The sequence below is a fragment of the Caretta caretta genome, chromosome 3, assembly GCF_965140235.1.
Source record: "Caretta caretta isolate rCarCar2 chromosome 3, rCarCar1.hap1, whole genome shotgun sequence".
NCBI classification, from domain to species: domain Eukaryota; kingdom Metazoa; phylum Chordata; order Testudines; family Cheloniidae; genus Caretta; species Caretta caretta.
In genome coordinates, this window is record NC_134208.1 from 63,385,967 (window position 1) to 63,408,354 (window position 22,388).

The 22,388-nt window shown below is 42.2% G+C and overlaps 1 protein-coding gene across 2 annotated transcripts in view; it reads left to right on the top strand.

The window, feature by feature from the left end:
• BCKDHB (branched chain keto acid dehydrogenase E1 subunit beta) overlaps positions 1-22,388 on the top strand; it is a 300,416-nt gene that overhangs the window by 88,685 nt on the left and 189,343 nt on the right. For both annotated transcript variants that reach the window (XM_048845156.1, XM_048845159.1), the window contains 2 exons: positions 3,240-3,337; positions 18,351-18,461. In XM_048845156.1, the coding sequence (XP_048701113.1) occupies positions 3,240-3,337; positions 18,351-18,461 (209 nt within the window). The remainder of the gene's footprint in view (positions 1-3,239; positions 3,338-18,350; positions 18,462-22,388) is intronic.

Consider the following 22,388-nt stretch of genomic DNA (forward strand, 5'->3'; position numbering starts at 1 on the left):
TCAACCTGTTGTGCACCCACTTTATAGTAATTCCATCTAGACCAGAGGTGCTCAAACTTTCCCAGTCGTGCCCCCCCACTCCCAGTAACAGAATCTGTCACGTTCCCTCCTCCCCCCCATTACTGCACAGCTAAGGCTTCTTCAGCAGTGGAGTTTGGATTGGAGGCAGGGATGGGGGAGGAGTTAGGCCTAGAGGCGGAGCAAGACTGGGGGTGGAGCACAGCTGGAAGCATGGCCCTTCCTCCCTGCCCCACCGCATGCCCTTCCAAATGTTCCTCTGCACTTCCCGAGTGGGGTGTGCCCCACACTTTGAGAATCACTGGTCCCTAGTTTGCTTATGAGAATGTCAATGGGACTGTGTCAAAAGCCTTGGTAAAATCAGATATTTCACATCTACTGCTTCCCCTGTATCCAATAGGCCAGTAACCCTGTCCAAGAAGGAAATTAGGTTGTACTATCATGATTTATTCTTGTATGGCTATAAAAGATTTGACAAATATAGTAATCAGAGGCATAGGCACTGACACCGTGGGTGCTCTGGGGTTGGAGCACCCATGGAAAAAAAATAGTGCTTATCGGTGGTGCCACTGAGCAGCTGTTTGGTGGCTTGGGGAGTAGCTTGGGAGAGGGCGGAGAGCAATGAGTGGGCAGGGGCCTCAGGGAGGGGGTGGGGCAGGGATAGGAAGAGGAAGAGGTGAGGGTGGGGCCTTGGGGGAAAGGGTGGAGTGGGGCGAGGCCTCGGGTAGAACGGGTGGAGCACACCCAGGAATAACTAAAAGTTGGTTCCTCTGATCAGAGGTGGGTTCTTATCTTGTCTTATCTTGTTGATTCTGTGGTGCATGAAAGTGCTTGGTTCAGATATGAAGATAGAATTTATGCCACTTCACAGCTTGAAGAGACAAGCTAAACAGCACTATTTGTCATAGTGACTCATATGTGTTCCCTTACTAAAGGTGCCTCTAAAGGTAAAGAGCACAATGCCCCAACCCTGTGTAGACATAAGCATGTGCCTAACTTAGTGCCCTGTGAACCACTTAGATAAAGTTAAGCATGTGTGTAACTCTTCACAGGATCAGGCCTAATAGCGTGTGTGTGTAAATATGACTATGAGATTTTTAAACCTGATAGTCATTTATATTTTACATATACATTTTCCAAGCCCTGTGCAAACTAGAAATGGAACAAAACTTGAACCTGTTCTAATTTCAGGGAACTGGGTCAGAAGCTGAATTTGAATAATCAGATTGGTCAGCTACATTTCCTGCTGCTTGGGAAATCCAAGAGCAGAAGTGGGAATAAACACCCTAAAACTGAGTGAAGGGATGGAGAGATTCCTCCACTTTTCAGGAATCTAACAGTTGTGTCCTTTTCATTGTGTTCTGTAGTTTAATCTAACATTGTCAATCAACTTTTCATTTAATATATATTTTTAGAAGGAGGTTTTACCTCTAGAGCAGATCAAATAGCAGAAAAAACGTTGTTTGAAATAGTGTCAATTAATTTTGCATTTATTTATTTATTTTTAAAATAATGTATTTGCTGAGGGCTCAGTCTTTTCTTTGCCCTGAACCTGCCACAAGGTTAGAGTGGTGGTGCCAGAGTGTGGTGGTGTATTCCTCCTGAAGCAGAACAGACTTTGAGTCACACTCTACCTTCCAGGTTCCCCTTTGCTCTGAGGAGAGGAAGTCTGCCCATACAGAGCTGCTTGCGCGATCAGAGCTGCATTTTGTGTTTGGGGAGCGGGGATAGGTAGAGAGAACTTTTCAGGTAGCAGATAAGCTCAGATAAGATCTTTAGGAAATAAGTTGGTTGTTTTTATCTAAATCCTGGTTGGAAAGCTGGCTTCATAATGGGCACTTTTCTTGAGTCTCAGCAGAAAAACCAAGAATTTGAAAAGGCATAGAAACTGAAGCATCCTCTCATGTCTAAGTGAGCTTTTCAGAATATGATAGAGGCATTTTACTAGTGCAGTGTATGGAATCAATCATTTGAATAACTCTCCTTCAAGCCATTATCATTACTTTATTTTTAAAAGCAACCTACTGAGAGTGCAATTTCACCTTCTTCATATACTGGACTAAGGAAATAGGCAGACAATCTTTAGTCTTGCACCAGTGGTGGTATTAAGTTTTCTGTTTTGTGATCCAAGCTTAGAAATGGGAGATGTAGTTTTTTGGCAAAGTGATCCAATCTTTACAGTGGAATATTCCAGCATTTACTTCTAGTTGTAGAAAGTCCTGAGATTGATCTTAAAATCCTGACATGATTCTATATAGAAATCTATTTAAGATGTTAGGTAGCATTTTCATTGCCCTCAAAGTCCCCTTTGGTTAGACTGATGATATTGAGGTATTCTGACTTTAAAGATAGAAGAATATGAAAATGAGTACAAAGCAAACTTTTAAAAACTCTCTGAAACACTTATTTTTTTCCTGTTTAATATGTGGTTATGGACAATGAAGGAGATATCTGTAACTTTAAGGAAGTAAGGGAACGATAGCTGAACCATTAATTGGGAAGAGGATTTCCCAGGTGCCTGCTAAAACTTACATAGCTGTTTTACTAAGATCAGATTCTAGCGATCGAAAGGAACGGGGTGAGTTGCCGAGAGAGAGAGAGAGAGAGAGAGAGGCAGAGAAGAGAATACGGGGGGGGGCAGCGGCAATCTTTCTCTCCCAGCCCAGAGGTGGGGTTGTCTGAGTTAGCATACCCTTCCTAAACTTGCAAAGATAGGATAAAGTTTAGATGAGACCACATACGCTTTTGTTGTTTTAATCCTTTTCTCTGATCACTGTTTCTTTGGGTGAATAAGCAATATTTGTTTAGAAAAAGCTATTTCAAGTCATTCTAATTAGCTGATAAAACCTTTAATTACACCACAAAACCGTGTATACTTTGTTTACATACTACCTTTTGATTTAATGATGATCAGGGTATTGTTACTGAGTATCAGTGGTATGCATTTATTTTTTCAAGATTATTGGATATGAGGCATGGAGCACTGTGATGAACAAATAGCGGTATCATTGTCAAACATAATTTTGTACTCTGACACAGTTTGGGATTTGTGATATTACTATTTCACATGAATTTGGGCTTATTGTTTCCAGTACAGTGTTAATAAATACATTAAAGATTATCTGTTTTGATTTTCAGAATAGTACATTTTCTTGGTCAAATACTGCATGGTAAGAGAATCTAATCTTTGTTGCTTCCTTTGTAAACTTTTATTTATTCAGTGGAACAAGTTCCTGTGGAACCATACTACATCCCACTGTCTCAAGCTGAGGTACTGCAGGAGGGAAGTGATGTTACACTGGTTGCCTGGGGGACTCAGGTCAGTAACTCTTGTTTAAGATATGCCATGGGGCCTGTTGCATGCTGTAGGAATGTAGTAATGGCATTTGACTGTGAGCATGAAAATGAAACGAGCAGTTTAAAGTAGCACACTGAAATAAAATTGTAGATGTTTGAGTGCTAAAACAAAATATGCTCTATCCTGGCTGGTATACTTGGTTCGTTGCTTAGTGACTCTCTTTGAGCATTCTTGGGCCACCTTTTAGATGTTATTAGCATAGCTCTTATAGTTTTTACAGATTATCTTAAACGTTCACTACGAAGAAATCTACAGCTGTAAGATTCTAGTGGTTAATTGCCAAGACTGCATGCAACATTCGAAGCCCCTGTTACTCTGTGAACTTCGTAAAAATTCAAGATGTGGAAAAATCTTCTAAAAGTTGGAAGGATATAAAATAATACCCTCCAAAGCAAAAGTATAAAGCATGAATTTCAGGGTCTATAGTTTCTCAGTTTGATGTTGTCATTTGGGGCAATAGTTTTTAATGTCTTTTAATGTTTATCCCTGAGCTCTTTATAGAGGATATTTATGACTTGGAATATAAAATTTGCATTCTGATCAATATCTTCTTTTATGCTCTCACTTGAAGAAGACCTGTGTATGGGCGGCCACTATTTTCATGCTCTTTATGTCACTTAGTTGGAAAGCTTCTAGGAGAGAGTGGCATAGTTTCTATTACTAAAGAATAGTATTAAGTCAATTTGCTTTTCGCTGGGGATTCTATTGTAGTGGTCCAGGGGTCGGCAACCTTGGGAATGCAGCCCATCAGGGTAATCTGCTAGCGGGCCGCGAGACATTTTGTTTACGTTGACCGTGTACAGGCATGCCTCCCCGCAGCTCCCAGTGGCCACAGTGTGCTGTTCCTGGCCAATGGAGCTGTGGGAAGCGGCGGGCAGTAAACAAAATGTCTCACGGCCCACCAGTGGATTACCCTGATGGGCCACATGCCGAAGGTTGCCGTCCCCTGTAGTGGTCCCTTGGGCTTAGGCTCAAAAGGATGCCACTCTGTGTCAGGCAACAAACAGTCGATTAACAGTCTGGCTCTGGCCTTCTGGCGGGCAGAGCGGTAAGCAGTCCCTAGCCAAAGCCTTAGGGCTCGAGCAGGGGCAATCACAGGGGCCCTGGCCTTCTGGGTTGGGAGAGCAGGAAGCAGGCTTTTGCCTAAGCCTCCTGGCTAAGGCAGCCCGCAGTTTCCAGTCTGGGGCCTGCCACAAGCAAAGCACAGGCCTACTGGCCAAGGGGTGAATAGGCCACCACCTCAGGAGTGGGGTTGGTAGCAGAAGGTAGGGGGACCCGGGCCCACCTGGCTCCACCTGGCCCCCGTCCTGGGGCCTAATAGTGGCGAATGGTTCCACCACTGGGTTAGTCGGGATCCCACTGAAACATGCTGACTTGTGCGCCAGCAACAAAACCGGACTAAAGTCTGGTTTCCCTGGGCTACTTCCTACCACAATCTGGGCAGGGCAGGGGACTCCGTAGTCCAAGGGTCCTCTGTCTCCTCCGGGTATATTGTGGACAGCAGTCCCAGCAACTCCTCTCCAGGGTCCGTCTCCTCCGGGGCAGAGTGCTGCACAGCACAGGTTCAGTTCTGGAGTTCTCCATTGGGCTGGAGATGTCTGTCTCCTTCCCTAGCTCTAGCAAACTGAGCTGCAGGGCCTGCCTTGTCTACTTCCTGTCATACTCCTCTGCTTCTGGCTTGGGGGATGGGGCTAGCGCGGCTCTGCCCACCAGAGTGTAGTGGTCCCACAGACTCATGCTTAGAGGGAGGCCACTGCCTCATTACATCTATAATCTCCATAGCTCTGTAGAACAGTGTTTTTGTATTTTCAGGCCACTTGATCTTCTTGGCACCCACTATAATACCTATTGGCTCTTGTGTGACACTGTCTTAATGCTTTTGACCATGTTCACCTGTCTCTCCAGCAGAAGAGTGCTCTGTTTTTCCCTGGAGAGAGGGAAATATATTCCCTTCTGAGAATCTGTGTGAAAATTTCTCCCAGATAAAACTGTCAAAACTCAGGTCAACTCAGATTAAATCTGAAGCAGAATGTGTTAGTAATATTTCCAATACAGTGAAATCAGAAATAAAAGTAGTTTAAAGGTTATCTACAGCAATACTCTGAAAGCTGATGTTAGAGAGCTTATTCCTTCACTCTCCCACTTCCCTGGTCCTTCTCGCATGAACAGAGAGCAACAATACCCAAAGTCCGAAGGTGCAAACAATTCAATGTTTATTGGGGTGAACTTCCAGCAAGCTTAAATACAAGTTCCTTTTTCCTTATTTTCGAATCCCAACTTACTTCCTGTTTGCCCCTAATTTATATAGTAATATTCTTAGCTATACCTTAACCAATCATTCTACTGACATTTAACTAACCAATCCTAACATATTGTAACATGATTAGCTAACCAATTATATCCCACCACCTTAATTAGTTTACACCCAGCAAAATTAATTATACAGCAGACAGAAACAATCACAGAACCAGACAGAGATTATACAGACAAACAATAGCAAAGTGGGAACTATAATGTCAAAATAATACAGAAGTGAGGATTTCACATCCCAGCTATTGATAAGTGAGTTCTTGCCAGACAGGATGCTATCAAACTAAGTTTCCTTTTACATTTTCTAGGCACTTCCCTTTCTCTGGAGGTGATAGGAATACAATCCTGTCCTGATAGTGCCTGACAGCCCAATAGCACCTTATTTTAATGTGACTAGTTTGGAATGTGAGGATGTGACTGTTCGCTTCCTAGCTTATGACTGCCTCTGCTGCTTAGCCAAAGGCCTTAGCCTAAGAACAGGGCCTCAAACTGTCACAGTAAGAGAAGGCCCTTACACCAGCAGACAGTGATTTTGATTCTTTCTTTTATACCTCTAGAACTAGCCAAGTGATAAGAATACCCCTAAATTCTTAAAGGACAGGCCTTTGCAGACAGGCCTGAATATCTATATCCTAACAGCTGACTCTGAGGATTAGAGAGAGAAATATTCCAGGTTTACCTAACATGTAATATTGTAGAGAACAGTCTGGCTGCCGACAGTGTATCAGGACTATACTACTTTCAGAGTTTCATCTCTTTAGAGAAACAAGTGTCTTGGGCCTTGCAAAATCTAGTCCAAATATAAACTGGAGGTTCTTTTGATCTGAATAATGATTAATAATACTTAGCACTTTGAACATGTAGAGCACTATAAAAGTGCTTTGCAAGCATTCACTAATCTTTACAACATCCGATGTGAAACAGGAGATTTTGCTTTTAGCTGCTCTGAAAAAAGAGAGGAAAAAAAAGCTTGCCGCACCTAGGACAGAGATATGCAGAGGAAAACAGAGGGGTTGAAAAATATCGTGAAAATCGCCTCTCCAAATTTACATCATAATGGGGGTGACGGTATCATAATGCTTTAACTTAAATAAAACAGTAGTTACTTTTAGAATTAAGGTTTTAGATAAGTAATAATTAATGATAGTTAAAAATCCAAAATGGTGCCAATGATGATTCTCTGTTAGCAAACATCAAAATGGAGGACACAGTCTAAGTTGACCAATGGCAGATAAGAGATAGGGGTGAAATAGAGTTCAACAGGCATGACTCACCTTCCTCTCAAAAAATGCCTGAAGGGTGGAATTAGGACGAAGACTTATGCTAATACCTAGAAGGAGATTTAGACGATATGAGGGTTTAGGCCAATAAATTCAAGCTGATTGGCTGAGCTGGTATAATTAGGCAGGGAGGTTCTATGCTAATTTCTAGATTTGGAAAAGCAACAAATCATAGGAGACTAGGGACTGAATATAAGTCTGACAACCAGCAGACTGATGTGTGAGTGAGTGTGTGGAATCAAGCAGAGAAGATCAATCAGCAAGGAGAAGAGAAGCAGCTACCTGAAGAAGCAGCAGCAACTGAAGCGTCTGTGGCAGCTTGAGACTTCTCGAAGGCAGCACCCACAGAAGCAGTCTGAAGGGGTAACTGGAGAGAGCAGTAGCAGCAACATAGGGCATCTGACTAGCTTCTAGATGGGAACAGCGAGGCCCAGAAACAACTAGTATTCTCTCTGGTATTTGTACAGCACCTCTTTCCTGCACTGTATACCTGAACAACATTAAACCTGAAAATAGTTTCTGATATTCACTCACACCTGCTGCTCTTTTAGACTGGCCCATACAATAGAATACTACCTCTTTCGTTGTTTCCTATCCACGTACAGGATGATGTTATGGAGTTCTCTTCCTAGATAGTAGAGCCCTCATCTTCATCAGGTGCTTGTCTATGTATATTCCACTCTTGATGCTCATGTGCCTTGCGCACTTAAGTTTGGATTCTTTTGACCAGAAGTATCCATTGGAGGTTGCACCTTCTCCCTGAGTGTCTCCCTGCCTTTGGCCAAGGGGACAAAAGGTGGCCAGTTGCTCCTCAGTTCCTTCTCACTGCCTGGGGTTTTCCGTCAGAACTTGGCAATATCTGAATTCTTACTGTGTGGTCATCTCATTATTTGTAAGAAACTCTAGGTAATTAGTTTAGCAATCAGTGATACGATTTTTTTCCGTTCATTTCTTTGGTTTGGAAATCTTTTTCCCTGAGAGACTGCCCAGGTTCTGCGTGCTGTGACAGAGCAGAAGTCTCTAGGGTTTAAAAATTACCCTTTTTGGATGCAATAATGCTTCTCAAAAATGAATACACTACTTGCCTACTGGGTTTGGGAGAAAGCACATTGTTGACAGGTGTTCACTTTGTAGATCATTCTCAGAGAATGCAAAAAGTGAGGGAGCACACCTGAAAACATCTTACTGGAAAGATCAGTGTGTATCTCCTCAAATACTGAAGTGACTAAGGCTGAAAACCCAGAACGGTTATCAAAAATGCTCCTGCCACCTCTACGCTCCTCTCCTCTGGTGTGGACATCTGTCAGGGTTCCTTCCCCACTCTGAACTCTGGGGTACAGATGTGGGGACCCGCATGAAAGACCCCCTAAGCTTATTCTTACCAGCTTAGGTTAAAACTTCCCCAAGGCACAGATTCCTTTCTTGCCTTGGGATCGTTGCCACCACTAAGTGATTTAACAAATAATCAGGGAAAGGACCACTTCGAGTCCTATTCCCCCAAAATATTTCCCCAAGCCTACACCCCCTTTCCTGGGGAAAGCTTGAGAATACTGTTCTAACCAATTGGTTATAAAGTGATCATAGACCCAAGTCCCTGGGTCTTAGGACAATAGAGAAATCAGTTAGGTTCTTAAAAAGAAGGATTTATTTAAAGAGAAAAAGGTAAAAGAATCACCTCTGTAAACTTAGGCTGGTAGTTAACCTTACAGAGTAGCAGAAAATTTAAAGAGCACAGAGGAACCCTCTCTAGTTTTAGTTTCAAAGTTACAAAAAAACAGGGATAAACCTCCTTCTAGCAAAGGGAAAATTCACAAGTTGAGAAAACAAAGGTAAACTAATACGCCTTGCCTGGCTGTTATTTACAAGTTTGAAATATGAGAGACTTGTTCAGAAAGATTTGGAGAACATGGATTGATGTCCAGTCCCATTTAGTCCCAAGAGCGAATGGCCCCACAAACGAAGAACCCAAAACAAAACCTCTTCTTCTCTCAGCCCCCACCCCCCCCAGATTTGAAAGTATCTTTTGTCCCCATTGGTTCCTTTGGTCAGGTGCCAACCAGGTTACTTGAGCTTCTTAACCCCTTACAGGTAAGGAGGAATTTAGGCTACCCTTATGGTTATGACAGCATCACTAAATGATATTCCTCCTCAGCTGGTAATAGCTCTCACAGCTAGGGGGGTAGAAGGTAGTGTACTCACCACCCATAGCACCCCACTGTGACAGGATGTTAGGCTGCAAGGGGTCCTTGTATTCAGCACCTCCTGCTGGCTGTCAGCCTCTCTTGTGGTCTTCCATGGCTTGGCCCTCTGGTCAAGTTACATAATGTTCTGTCCCCTTCGGGGTAATGATGTCCCAACTCAAAAAAACTCTGTCCTTCCCAGAATCAATCCTCTGAACTTCTTTTCCCCACTTCTGGGATCTGCAGAGTTCATCCTCACTCTGTCGCACAGGGCTGCCTCCCAGGGCTGGTTCCTCCTGAACCACCGATCCTCAGGACTTCTTTTCTGGAGCCTCTCTTCTGAGACCTGCTTTAGGAGTAGTCTTCTCCCAGGCTGCCCTCTCCTTCATGGATAGTCTCAGGGTACAACCCCTTCCTGCAAGCCCCTTTATTATTCCTTTCCCTTTTAGTCTGAGCCTTCTTCCATAGCCAAATATTTCCTAGCCTTCCCCTCTTTTTTTCAAGGCTTAACTCCCAGCCCTCACCCAGTCCTGCCCTTCTCTCAGGGCCCGGTGCTAAGGGGTGTTCCCTTCACCTGCAGCATAGCTTTTCTTCCCAGCTTTCTCCGACCCTGGCTAGGATCCCAGGGCTTTCTCTTCCCTTGGGTTTCCTCCTCACTCCTCTCTGTTCCCAGACAGTGATTGCAGATGCTCCCCCTGCGGTCCCTTTCTGCTACAAATGTGCTCTCTTTCTACTAAACAGCCTGCTTCTGCTCAGCTGCGCTCTATGATCACTTAATCCTTGTTCCTCCTCCAGATGCAGCCTGGTATGTTAATTGGCCTCTCAGGCCCACATTAGCCCATTCAGAGCCTGTGTGGGGTACACACCCCAGCATAGGGAGAAAGAGTATTCTCACTGTAAAAGGAAATCTAGGTCTAGATCTTTCATGGGTCTTCAGCTCAGAAAAGCATACTAGCAAGTCTCTCACTTTGTAGCTTCTGTAGACCAAGGTTACTAAATACACCAGGGGCTTCTTGTGTTCTTCCACCCCACCCCACCCCATAAGTTCCCTGTCTTCCACCTTCCCGTTCCCTGTCTTCCACCTTCCCGTTCCCTGTATATCAAGGATTTCCTACAAAACACTCCCCCCCATCTCTTCACACCAGTGGCTCTGTATGCCTCCCATTCCTACCTTGTCCACTGGCCTTCATTCCCTTTTCCCAAATTTCCCTCCTACCTTGTGTTCTGTGTGCACCCAGCCCCCCTCCCTATAGCAGCATCCTCTATTCTCACCCTGCCAGAGGCTCTGTGTGCACCTCTTATCCCCCTTCCCTCTCATGCTAGGGACTCTGCATCCCCCTCACCCTTACCAGTGCCCCCCCATTCTCCCTGCGTGCAGGACTATGTGCATGTCCCCATTTCCTCTTATTTTTTTGTCTGGGAGATAAGTTCATTCAGGATGTAAACATGTTAAACTCTGGGAGGATGAGCAGGGATATCTTTATGCTGGAAGGTGTTAATAGGTGCAGTCAACCAGTTATTTGATCTGTAGGCAGTTGCAGCTGTGCTTGACGCTGTTGCTCTACTAAACCAGATGACGGGCTCACATGTCGCCCATTCCCTTCCATTTTTTGTTTTTCCCAAAAAATAATAGGGTTCTGGCCATTGATACCTAGAAAATTCCTGAAATTTTGGAACTAATTGAACGTGGCATGAAAAAGTTATGGTGTTACAGGCAGACAGACACAGAAATGCTGTCAAATTGAATGTAAGACTTTTGCAAAGTCAGCCAAAATCTCCACATTTAGCCTTGGGGAAGGGTGCTGCAAGGCCCAGATTGGGTCCTTCTGCAAATCACTCAGGCTTCAGTCACCAAGTCTGAGTGTAAAAAAATTGCCACGTGGCACTGAAGCGCATTGTACCAACTACCCTGATACTAAAGCCTTTCAACCAGAATTTTCAGTACCAAGGACTTGTACAGCACCCAGAGACACATCTGTCTCGTTGGTACTGGTCTTGCCATTGCTTTTGGTCACTAAGGTACCCCCTTCAATACAGACTGCTTCACATACCTTGGTACCAAGTACACCTGTGGTACTGTCCAGAGGTTAGATTGAGGGTTTGCCTCACACCCCTGCCACATCAGCTGCACCACTCAAGGAGGAATACTCCTTTTTCTCAGCTTCTGAAAACAGTAGAGCCATTTCCCTCTCATTCCCTGGGATCTTTATCCATAGACCCATAGTCCTGTGGGAATTTAGGGTCATTACCTTTACTCTAGTTCTATACTTCACAGGATCCCTACCTAGGTATACTCCACCATGGCCCCCTTCTCCTTATGCTTATCAGTACCCTTGGCCCTGCTGGGCTCCATGGGGCTGTCAATCGGCAAGGAGGTCAGGCATGCTAGAGATCATGGTAGAAGGTGTGCAGGAGATGTCTCACAAGCTCACGGACATCTTGCATACCACCATGTCAGGTAATTTTAGCAGTGCCCATTAATAAAGATCTCCTGGACCTTGCAAAATTTCTCTGGCAGACAGCAGCATCTATTGCTCCAAGTCCAACTTGCAACCATGTAGATATTGACACTATGTACCATCTACAGGGTTTCAGCAAATTTATTTACAGTCTGGCTCCAGTATCCCTCATGATGTTATTGGTCCACAAAAGAACAAAGCATCAAGGTCCTCCCAGATCAGCCCTATGTGACAAGGAGCCCTAAAAATTGCTCATATGCAAGCCTGCAGATGAGAATCGTAGTATTCCAGGTGGTGTTGGAGAAATATGACCATTTGGACTATGACTACATCTCCAAATTTGCTGATAAAATCCTGCAGAACCACAGGGAAGAATAAGTCTTTAATTTTAGAAGGCAGCTAATAGTACTCCCACAGTTCTTGATGCGTCAGATATTGTGGCCAGGTCTCTATGGCAACCTGATTACCATGAGAAGATTGTCCTGGCTCGAAGCTTCTGGCATTCCTAAGGAAGTAGAGGTTGCTATAGAGGGCTTTCCTTTTGAGGGATGTAATTTATTCATTTTCAAGACTGATGCACTCTTACATCCTTTAAAGGACACCTGTGTCACCTTGAGATGTTTGGAGTTGTATACTCCTGCTTTAAACAGGAAACCAACTAGGCCCCAATCTTTTAATAGGCAGTCTTACTACGCTGAACACAGACATTCTGAGCCTTCAAGAAAGCATCAAAGGCAAAAGGATCAGCATCCTCTGCACATCCAGCTTTGTCTTTGAGGCAGCAAATTTGACTTGTCAATTGGGAACTGTGTGCAACTTCTAGTGGATTGTTTTGTAATCCCCCAACCCCAACCAACTTTTTGGCAATCACCATTTTCATTTTTGTGGGGTTTGGAGTACTGTAATGACAGATTGTTGGGTTATGGAGATAATAGAACTAGAATACTCCATTCAATTCCACACACTTCCTATTCTGCACATCATTCCTCATTCCTTTTCCTAGCCCCCTCTCACAAGAGCATGCTACACAGGCTGGAAGTTGAGTCACTTCTGGCTCTCAGTACAGTAGAAATTCCAACAGAATTCAGAGGGAGGAGGTTTTACTCCCAGTATTTTCTGATACCAAAGAAAAAGGTGCTGGTAATGCATTGATATTCACATTATCAGGTGAAATGATGCATTTACGGGTATTCAGGCCCTAAATGAGGAGAAAGGATTATAGCCTTTCTCCAAAGGTAAAATTAGCATGCTACCCTTTTTTATAATCAATTTTAATAATGCCCTTTATTATCATTAAATCTACCTTTCACCATATCTACATTTCTGCTCTCATAAAATATTTTTTGCTTTCCATTGGCTACTTAACATTAAGAATCATCTTAATTAATATCTGCGTAAATACCATACCAGTAACTACCAATAAAGGTAGTGTTTTCCAAAATGTTAACATTTTATCTAAAACACTTGTAAAACCAGTTAGGACCATAACATGTTTACAACACAACCTAGGGTTATGGCCTAACTTATTTCTAACTTGCTGCTGAGTTTTTCACTTCACTTTACTTATATTTTACTGGGCCTCACTTGACTATTGTCAAGCCTGTTTTTAGGAAAGAGAGTTTTGGGCCTTGTCATAAAAATAAAGGGAAGGGTAACCACCTTTCTGTATAGTGTGCTATGAAATCCCTCCCGGCCAGAGGCAAAACCCTTTCACCTATGAAGGGTTAAGAAGCTAAGATAACCTTGCTGGCACCTAACCAAAATGACCAATGAGGAGACAAGATACTTTCAAAGCTGGAGGGGGGGGGGGGAACAAAGGGTCTGTCTGTCTGTGTGATGCTTTTGCCGGGAACAGATCAGGAATGTAGTCTCAGAAACTCTGTTAAATTAGGAAGTAATCTAGCTAGAAATGCATTAGATTTCCTTTTGTTTAATGGCTGGTAAAATACGCTGTGCTGAATGGAATGTATATTCCTGTTTTTGTGTCTTTTTGTAACTTAAGGTTTTGCCTAGAGGGATTCTCTATGTTTTTAATCTGATTACCCTTTAAGGTATTTACCACCCTGATTTTACAGAGGTGATTCTTTTACTTTTTCTTTAATTAAAATTCTTCTTTTAAGAACCTGATTGCTTTTTCATTGTTCTTAAGATCCAAAGGTTTGGGTCTGTGTTCACCTGTGCAAATTGGTGAGGATTTTTATCAAGCCTTCTCCAGGAAAGGGGGTGTAGGGCTTGGGGGGATATTTTGGGGGAAGACGTTTCCAAGTGGGCTCTTTTCCTGTTCTTTGTTTAACACGCTTGGTGGTGGCAGCATAGGGTTCAAGGACAAGGCAAAGTTTGTACCTTGGGGAAGTTTTTAACCTAATCTGGTAAGAATAAGCTTAGGGGGTCTTTCATGCAGGTCCCCACATCTGTACCCTAGAGTTCAGAGTGGGGAAGGAACCTTGACAGGCCTGCTTACATTTGAACACATTTCTGTATAAGCACAAGCCAGCATCATCTGTATAGGCTACACTGAGAAAGGGAAGAGTTAGTTATCTGTACCTTGATGACTGGCTCAGCTGAGGGATATCAGCAGACTCTCCAGCTCTGTGCATTACTAGGATTCCAAATCAGTGAGGAAAAATGGATTCTTGTCCCTGTTAAAAGAATAAAACTTCATAGGAGCAGTTTTGGACTCAACAACAAGGGTTACCTGCCTTAGGAAAGATTCAGCAACATATTAGATTTAGTCAATCAACTGAAGGCACATTCTCAAACATCAGTGAGAACTTGCCTCAGGTTTCTAGGCCACATAGATTCATAGATACTAAGGTCAGAAGGGACCATTATGATCATCTAGTCCGACCTCCTGCACAACGCAGGCCACGGAATCTCACCCACCCACTCCTGCGAAAAACCTCTCACCTATGTCTGAGATATCAGTGCAATTGGTGGCAGGGAGATCACCCCAATGCTGCCTCGTTAGTGGTAACTTTTTCCTGCCATCTGATGCAGGGTATGGCACCCGGATCCCTCAAATGGAACGTAACCAGAAGCTTAGCAGGATGCCTGTAGCAGGTCCAGGTCTCACACCCATACAACCAGTTTACAGGTTTTTAGCTTGGTTTGAAGCTTAACACCACCTCGCTGCCAGGGTCTGCCTGCTAGGTGGCCGGATGATGAACTGGTTTCGTTGATACGACTTGTCAGCCCCTTGTCTAGGGTGAGTTCCTTTGACAATATACCACAAAGGCAGCAGAAGTCTGCACCAGCATTGCGCTGGGTGTTGCTGATTGCGACGTTCGGTTTCGTTTCGGGTGTCCTGGGAGCTGGTTGATACACGACCTCTGTCTTTTCCAGATTGTCAGCCCGTACGTTTCTGCAGACCCTGCAAATCTGTCCCTAATCAATTGTATCTCGTCTAGAGTATGTGCCTGTAGCGTGCAGGTATCGGCATAGGGCAGCTCATGAGCACTGGCTTCAAAGACCTTCGTGGAAGAGAGCAGCCTGCGCAGTTTAAATCATTTTCCAGAGGATTGGAAACGTATCTTGACACCAGCATTCGGGCCTCTTGGAGCATCATGGAACATTGCTGCTCAGGACTAGGTAGAAGAGATTATACGAGGGTGGACCAGTTACGCAGTCCTGCTTTAGACCGTTAGTGACAGGAAACAGGTCAGACAGGACACGCATAGCCCAAGGTCAGACAGGAAGTCTGTGGCCGAGCAGGGAAGTGAACCTGGATCCCTGGCTAGTGTCCTATCCACTGGACCAGTCTTCCTCTCTAATGATAATAATGTTCACCTACTTCCCAAGGCCTGCTGCAATGCTTAATCCATGGATGTGGTCGCAGCTTCTATGGTAGGTACTATACAAGGGCAAGTGATGATTTCTCTGTCTCTCTCTCTCTCTCTCTCTCTCTCTCACACACACACATGGCTTTCTGCATCTCTGTAATTCAGCATGCCAGATTTCACCTTCACTGCGTGCAATGGTTTTGAAGTCAGTATATCATCACATCAGACATAACCAAAGAAGAAACCTGCACTTTCATCTTTAAATTGGTGGAAGGATCCTGAGATATTTTGCAAGGGGGTGCCCTTCTCTCCACTGTTACCATCCAAGATCTAGAAACAGATACCTCCCAATCTGGGATGGAGGACTCACCTGGACTACTTACAGATTGAAGGTCTCTTTTCTCATCAAGTGCATCTGGTCTTAATTGCACGTAAACATTCTGGAGTTGCAAGCAATTTTGTCATGTTTGCGTAGCATTCCTTCCAGTGCTCGAAGGATCATCTGTTTCGGTCTTGATGGATAACAGTAAATCACTGTTTTTCAGAAACTGACAAGAAGCAAGATTCACTCCTCTTTGTCAAGAACTGCATCATGAAACTGTTGTATAAAACATAAATCTAGCAGCTTTCCGCCGACCAGGTCTACAAAATGTGCTGGCTGATGGTAAAAGTGCCTGCTGAGGCAAATGATCACTAATGGCCAGTAAAGGATGCCACCATCCAAGAAATATTTGCTGATTGGGGTCAGTCCTCCATAGATCTGTTTGCAACAATGAACAAAAGAAAATGTTGCGAGTTCTGCTCCAGAGGATGTAAAGACCAAGGTTCTGTAGCATATGCACTTCTGATTCACTGGTCCTCAGTTTATTCTCCAGTTCCTCTAATCCCAAGAGTAATCAGAAAACTCAGATAGATCTTGGCTAAAATGATAATGCTGGTATCAGCCTGGCTGAGCTGGTTTTCATTCTCAGTCCTAATTAATCTCTTCTTCACTCTCCATTTAACAGCCATATTAGCTAATCGCCCTCTGATTCAAAGGTACTTAGTTTTCGCTTATTCCACATTAGCTAAATTCCTGAAGAGCGTTATCAGGGTTTATCCCCTAATCAGACTACTTTTGGATCAAAGCATTGTACTAATTGGATTGATGGAACCAATTTTTCAGCCTGTAGCTATGTGCTGTTTTTCACCGGTTCGTCAGAACAAGGTTTTTGGTGGTAGTAATATTTGCTAGAAAGGTGGGCGATATTCAGGCCCTTATGGCAGGATTGCCTTATAGGACAGTTTCTGCCCAAATTTCTATTAAAAATAATTTCTGATTTTCCATCTCAAATTAGTGATTCACCTCACTGTTTTCCTCTCCAAGTCATACTCTGGTAAAAGGGAAGCTAAGCTACACACTTTGCATGCACATAGTGCTGCCATGCTACCTAGACCAAACTGGATCATTTAGGGCCTAGATTGTTTATAGTTTATGCAGAACGGATGAAAGATCAACAGATTTCAACTCAGACTTTCTAATTGGATTACAGGCTGCATTAGACTATGCTATGAATTAGCGAATGTAAACCTGCTGGAAGGAGTCACAGCCAAATCTGCCAGGTCTCAAGCAACCTCAGTAACTTCTTTGAGAAGTATATAGAAATATGTAGTCCATTTTCTTATGCATGTATTTGGAGCTCTACACATGGACTCATTTTTTCTGTATTCTACATTGATTCAATGGAGTTTTGGCCAGTTAGTCCATCTTGAAACTAATCTCTAGATCTTCCTCACTGGTCAAACATTTTTCTTTAATATCATCCTCCACTCCATCTACGTTAATTTGAATATGATTGCTGTTTCTACATTCAGTCTAGATTGTGTGTGGTCTCATGTTACATAGCATGCAGTTTTTTTTCATGATTGTTAGGATACGTAGAGCTGATAAGAGAATAACCAAACTTGCTGGGTCATTTTTAATGCCATCTTAGTCCTTAAAGATGTAGGAAAAATCAAATTTGATCTAGAAAGGTGACAGTCAACATCTGACTTTCATTTATCCTTTTAATGTGCTAGCTGACTATTTAGTAGAGGAAGTGCATTGCACAAATCAGAGTTTTTAGGAACCTTCTGGTTTGAATTTGTAGAAATTTAAATTTGAAAACAAGTTTTCTCTATTTTTCTACCCCACAAACAAACACTTTATGTGGGTAATAATTTATAGGACGCGAAAAATGAATTCCCAGTCAGCTACTATGATGGTTACTTCTAGAGTCAGAATATTTGCTAGCTACTATAATGCTTGTTTTGTGAAAGGCTGTACACACATTAAAGGGTTTGTAGACGAAAAGCTAGAAGTTGATTTATAATATTTGCATTCAATGTTATGTTTTACCATTATAGAGTTGACCCATTGTTTGTCTGGGTGATCGTACAAATCAATGAAACACTCTTTGTAAAAAGGATGTCAGGAAGTGCAGGCTGTTTCATATGTATATTAAGAAGCTCTTAAGAATATACTGCTAAATGGACTGCGTGACTAAATAATGAATGGTTTCAGAGTAACAGCCCTGTTAGTCTGTATTCGCAAAAAGAAAAGGAGTACTTGTGGCACCTTAGAGACTAACCAATTTATTTGAGCATAAGCTTTCGTGAGCTACAGCTCACTTCATCGGATGCATACTGTGGAAAGTATAGAAGATCTTTTTATACACACAAAGCATGAAAAAATGGGTGTTTACCACTACAAAAGGTTTTCTCTCCCCCCACCCCACTCTCCTGCTGGTAATAGCTTATCTAAAGTGATCACTCTCCTTACAATGTGTATAATAATCAAGTTGGGCCATTTCCAGCACAAATCCAGGTTTTCTCCTCTCCCCCCCTCCCCCCCCCCACAGACCCACTCTCCTGTTGGCAATAGCTATTTTTAAGTATCCCTTTAATTTTTCAGATAGTTCAGCAATTGCATCATCTTGCTTTTTCAGGTGCATGTTATTCGAGAGGTGGCAACCATGGCTCAGGAAAAGCTAGGTGTGTCCTGCGAAGTAATTGATCTGAAGACCATTTTACCTTGGGATACAGAGGCTGTTTGCAAGGTAGAAATATAATGCTACTTAATACATAAAACATTATTTTGGTTGATGTACCCATGAGTATCTACAATAATTTAATACTGAGGGTAATGGGGACAGCACTATATACATATACATATGTATATATAATTGAAGATTTATATTTGTTTGTAAATTATTATATGCACAGTAAATACAAAGGAAACATTTGCAGAACACTATGTGCCTCATTATCACTAGAGGGAGGATAACCGTTTAGACCACTAACCAATAGTGGTCTACCAGCATGTTCTTTTGAAGGATTTTTATAATTTCTTTACAGCATTCCAGGGTTTTAACAATATAGGTTTAAGGCAGGTAAACAGAGTGCTTGAAAATCACTTTTCTCCGCATGTGTCTGGCTCTCTCTATCCTCTTCTGGCATCCATAGGCCCATGGAATTTAGTGGGAAATTATTTTTTTGTGTGTGATTTTTTTTCTTTGCCGCTCCATGGTGACCGTTTTATCTATTTATAGGTGGGTAAAGACATTTATGACCTGGCTGATTTGTTAAGCCTGTTTTCTCGAAAAAAGTGGTTTTGATTTTTTATTTTATTTTATTTTTTATTTTTTAAAAGAGAGCAGCACTTTAGCATTTTTTGTTTTTTCACATCATTAGAGGTGAACGTTTACTGGTCTGGCATTTGATTTGAAATTCAGATTCCCTGGAACCACAGGTTCAAATTCTGGCATGGTTGTATGCGCCTTTCGTCTTCTAAGGTAGCTATTTTTGTAAATATAATAGCTTACGGTATAAGAGTCTTTCAGATGGGACTTTAAAAAAATAAGGTACTGAACAGCTTGACTGGAAGTTGAAATACCATGTGTGAAGTGCAGCAGTAGCTTAGCTTTGTTCTTCAAGTGTCCCTTGCTCTACAGTACTTGTGACTTTTCTTTGTTGTGCTGCTTCCTTTTCACCTTCATAGAGTTGCCAGCAGAAGGGTCATGGATAAACAAACATATTGGAGGTGTTTTTGAAAACAGATTCTGCTTGGATGGGGTGGAAGAGGCACTTAAAGAAGGTTCTCAATATCTGTAACCTCACTCCCGCACTCGTGGCACCTGGCCACTTGCCAGAAAGTAGCTGGCAAAGAGATTGGTACTTCTGTATATTCTGAGGGAAGCTAGAATTAAATATGAGGCACTGAACGCTGAAGTTAAAACTTCAGAGGGGGTGAGAATTCAAAACGTTCAGTTGAAGTTAGAAAATTTCAAATGTGTTTATGGTGTTTTGAGAAAGGCTAAAGCTTTAATATGATTGGAAATTAAATATAGTGAAACTTGAGTAAAACACTGTGCCCCTTCTGGCAAATATATTACATAGAGTGTACTTCTCATCTCCACTCTAAAATCTTTTCCTACAAGGAAAAGTACAATTTCTTGTTACATTTTTAGATTTTTGGGACAATGAGAGTAATCTTCACGGATTTCCAGAGTGTAGGGGGCCCAAATATTCTTTGCGCCTAGGACCCAGTAAACCTTAATCCACCTCTGCCTCCACCAGCTTGAACACCAACTAGCAGCTTGAACACCAGTAGCAGTTCCAGCCCATGTGAACTAATATCTTCTCTATCCCCACAAAGGACAGTTATGGCATCTTTAATAACATCTAAGGTTCCCCCCCCCCGACCCTTTCTAGATAAAGGAAAGAACAGATATTAAAATGACAGCCTAACTTCATGCTTTACATTTCAAATGCATTAATTGGTTTTCCTTCTTTTCTGTATCTTTAATAAAAGGTTTAAAAGGATGTTTAATGGTGTGTTTGCCATGGTACTAAGCAATCTGAGGTCTCTCTATGCCAAACTCCAAACCTTGTTAACACTCTTTGATGTGGGGCAGTTACAGAGTTATGTTAACACCTTTGACTCTTTGGGTCCATTTATTTAATCTAAATTAACACAACAGGCTGTTAAGTGCTAGGGTCATGCAAATATGCATATTGTTATTTATTATTTGTAAGTCAGTGTGAATGCTTGTGGTAGCAGGCTCTATACCCAGTAGTGCCTAGAATTGTTCCCATTTTCCTAAGGATCCAAATGTGACCATTCTTGTGGAAACTGTTTTCTTCTATTTTTTAAATTAAATTTGTGAATTCTGTTTTGAATACCTGCAAATATCCTGTATATTTTGTTCAGCTAAAAAGAACCAGGTGCCCTATTTTAATATGTAATATTAAAAGTTAAAAAATAATTTTAGTATTGTTTTATTTGATATGACTAAATATCTAAGGGAGAATTTACACTATGGAATTCGTTAAGAGTTCAGGCAATATTAATTCTGGTAAGCTGCAGTGAAATAATGAAAATTTTATTTGCAGTTGTATTAGAAGACAAATGTCAGTAATCTCTCATTAGTATTTTAATATATATGTTTTATGGTTGTGAAAGGCTAGGGCTGGATATCCCTGTGCATTATTCAGGTTAAATAATGTGATGTTGTCTAGTATTTAAAAAAATATGTTTATAGAAAGAAAACCAACGTAAATTGCTACTTATTAGCTCTAAGCTGGTCAGAGCAAGAGCTTGATGGGAGATAGCCAAACATTTTAAAAGCTCTGCCAATATTGTGTGTTATAATTAAATTAACAGTGTCAGCCAGGACTTTGAAGAAAAATTGGAAACTAAATTAGTCTAAATATTGTCTTGATAAACGTTTGTAAAATGCTTTGGGTATGAGATGCACTAAATAGAGGCTATGTGCACAGCTTAAGTAAAAAGAAAAGGAGGACTTGTGGCACCTTAGAGACTAACCAATTTATTTGAGCATGAGCTTTCGTGAGCTACAGCTCACTTCATCGGATGCATACTGTGGAAAGTACAGAAGATCTTTTTATACACACAAAGCATGAAAAAATGAGTGTTTACCACTACAAAAGGTTTTCTCTCCCCCCATCGCACTCTCCTGCTGGTAATAGCTTATCTAAAGTGATCACTCTCCTTACAATGTGTATGATAATCAAGGTGGGCCATTTCCAGCACAAATCCAGGGTTTAACAAGAACGTTGGGGGGGGGGGGAGTAGGAAAAAACAAGGGGAAATAGGTTACCTTGCATAATGACTTAGCCACTCCCAGTCTCTATTCAAGCCTAAGTTAATTGTATCCAATTTGCAAGTGAATTCCAATTCAACAGCCTCTCACTGGAGTCTGGTTTTGAAGTTTTTCTATTGTAATATCGCAACTTTCATGTCTGTAATTGCATGACCAGAGAGATTGAAGTGTTCTCCGACTGGTTTATGAATGTTATAATTCTTGACATCTGATTTGTGTCCATTTATTCTTTTACATAGAGACTGTCCAGTTTGACCAATGTACATGGCAGAGGGGCATTGCTGGCACATGCTGGCATATATCACATTGGTGGATGTGCAGGTGAACGAGCCTCTGATAGTGTGGCTGATGTGATTAGGCCCTGTGGTGGTGTCCGCTGAATAGATATGTGGACACAGTTGGCAATGGGCTTTGTTGCAAGGATAGGTTCCTGGGTTAGTGGTTCTGTTGTGTGGTATGTGGTTGCTGGTGAGTATTTGCTTCAGGTTGGGGGGCTGTCTGTAGGCAAGGACTGACCTGTCTCCCAAGATTTGTGAGAGTGTTGGGTCATCCTTCAGGATACGTAGATCCTTAAGTAACTGGTCTGGGTAGATGCTTGAGGAAGAGGAAAAGAGAGAGGCATACTTCCCCCAGTTCTTTGGAGCAGCGTTGTGGCTGCTACATAGAACCTACTTCATTTCCATAAATACAGTCAGATAAACATTACAGAGAGTAGCTTCTCCTCTCTCTAAACCATGGAATAAAATTAAATCTACAATACCCCAGTTAACTTACAAATATTAGCTATACATCAGCCTGGGTAACTAGGTAGGTCTTGCTGCATTCCCTGAATGTCAAAAGATTTGGGCTATTTTAAACCAA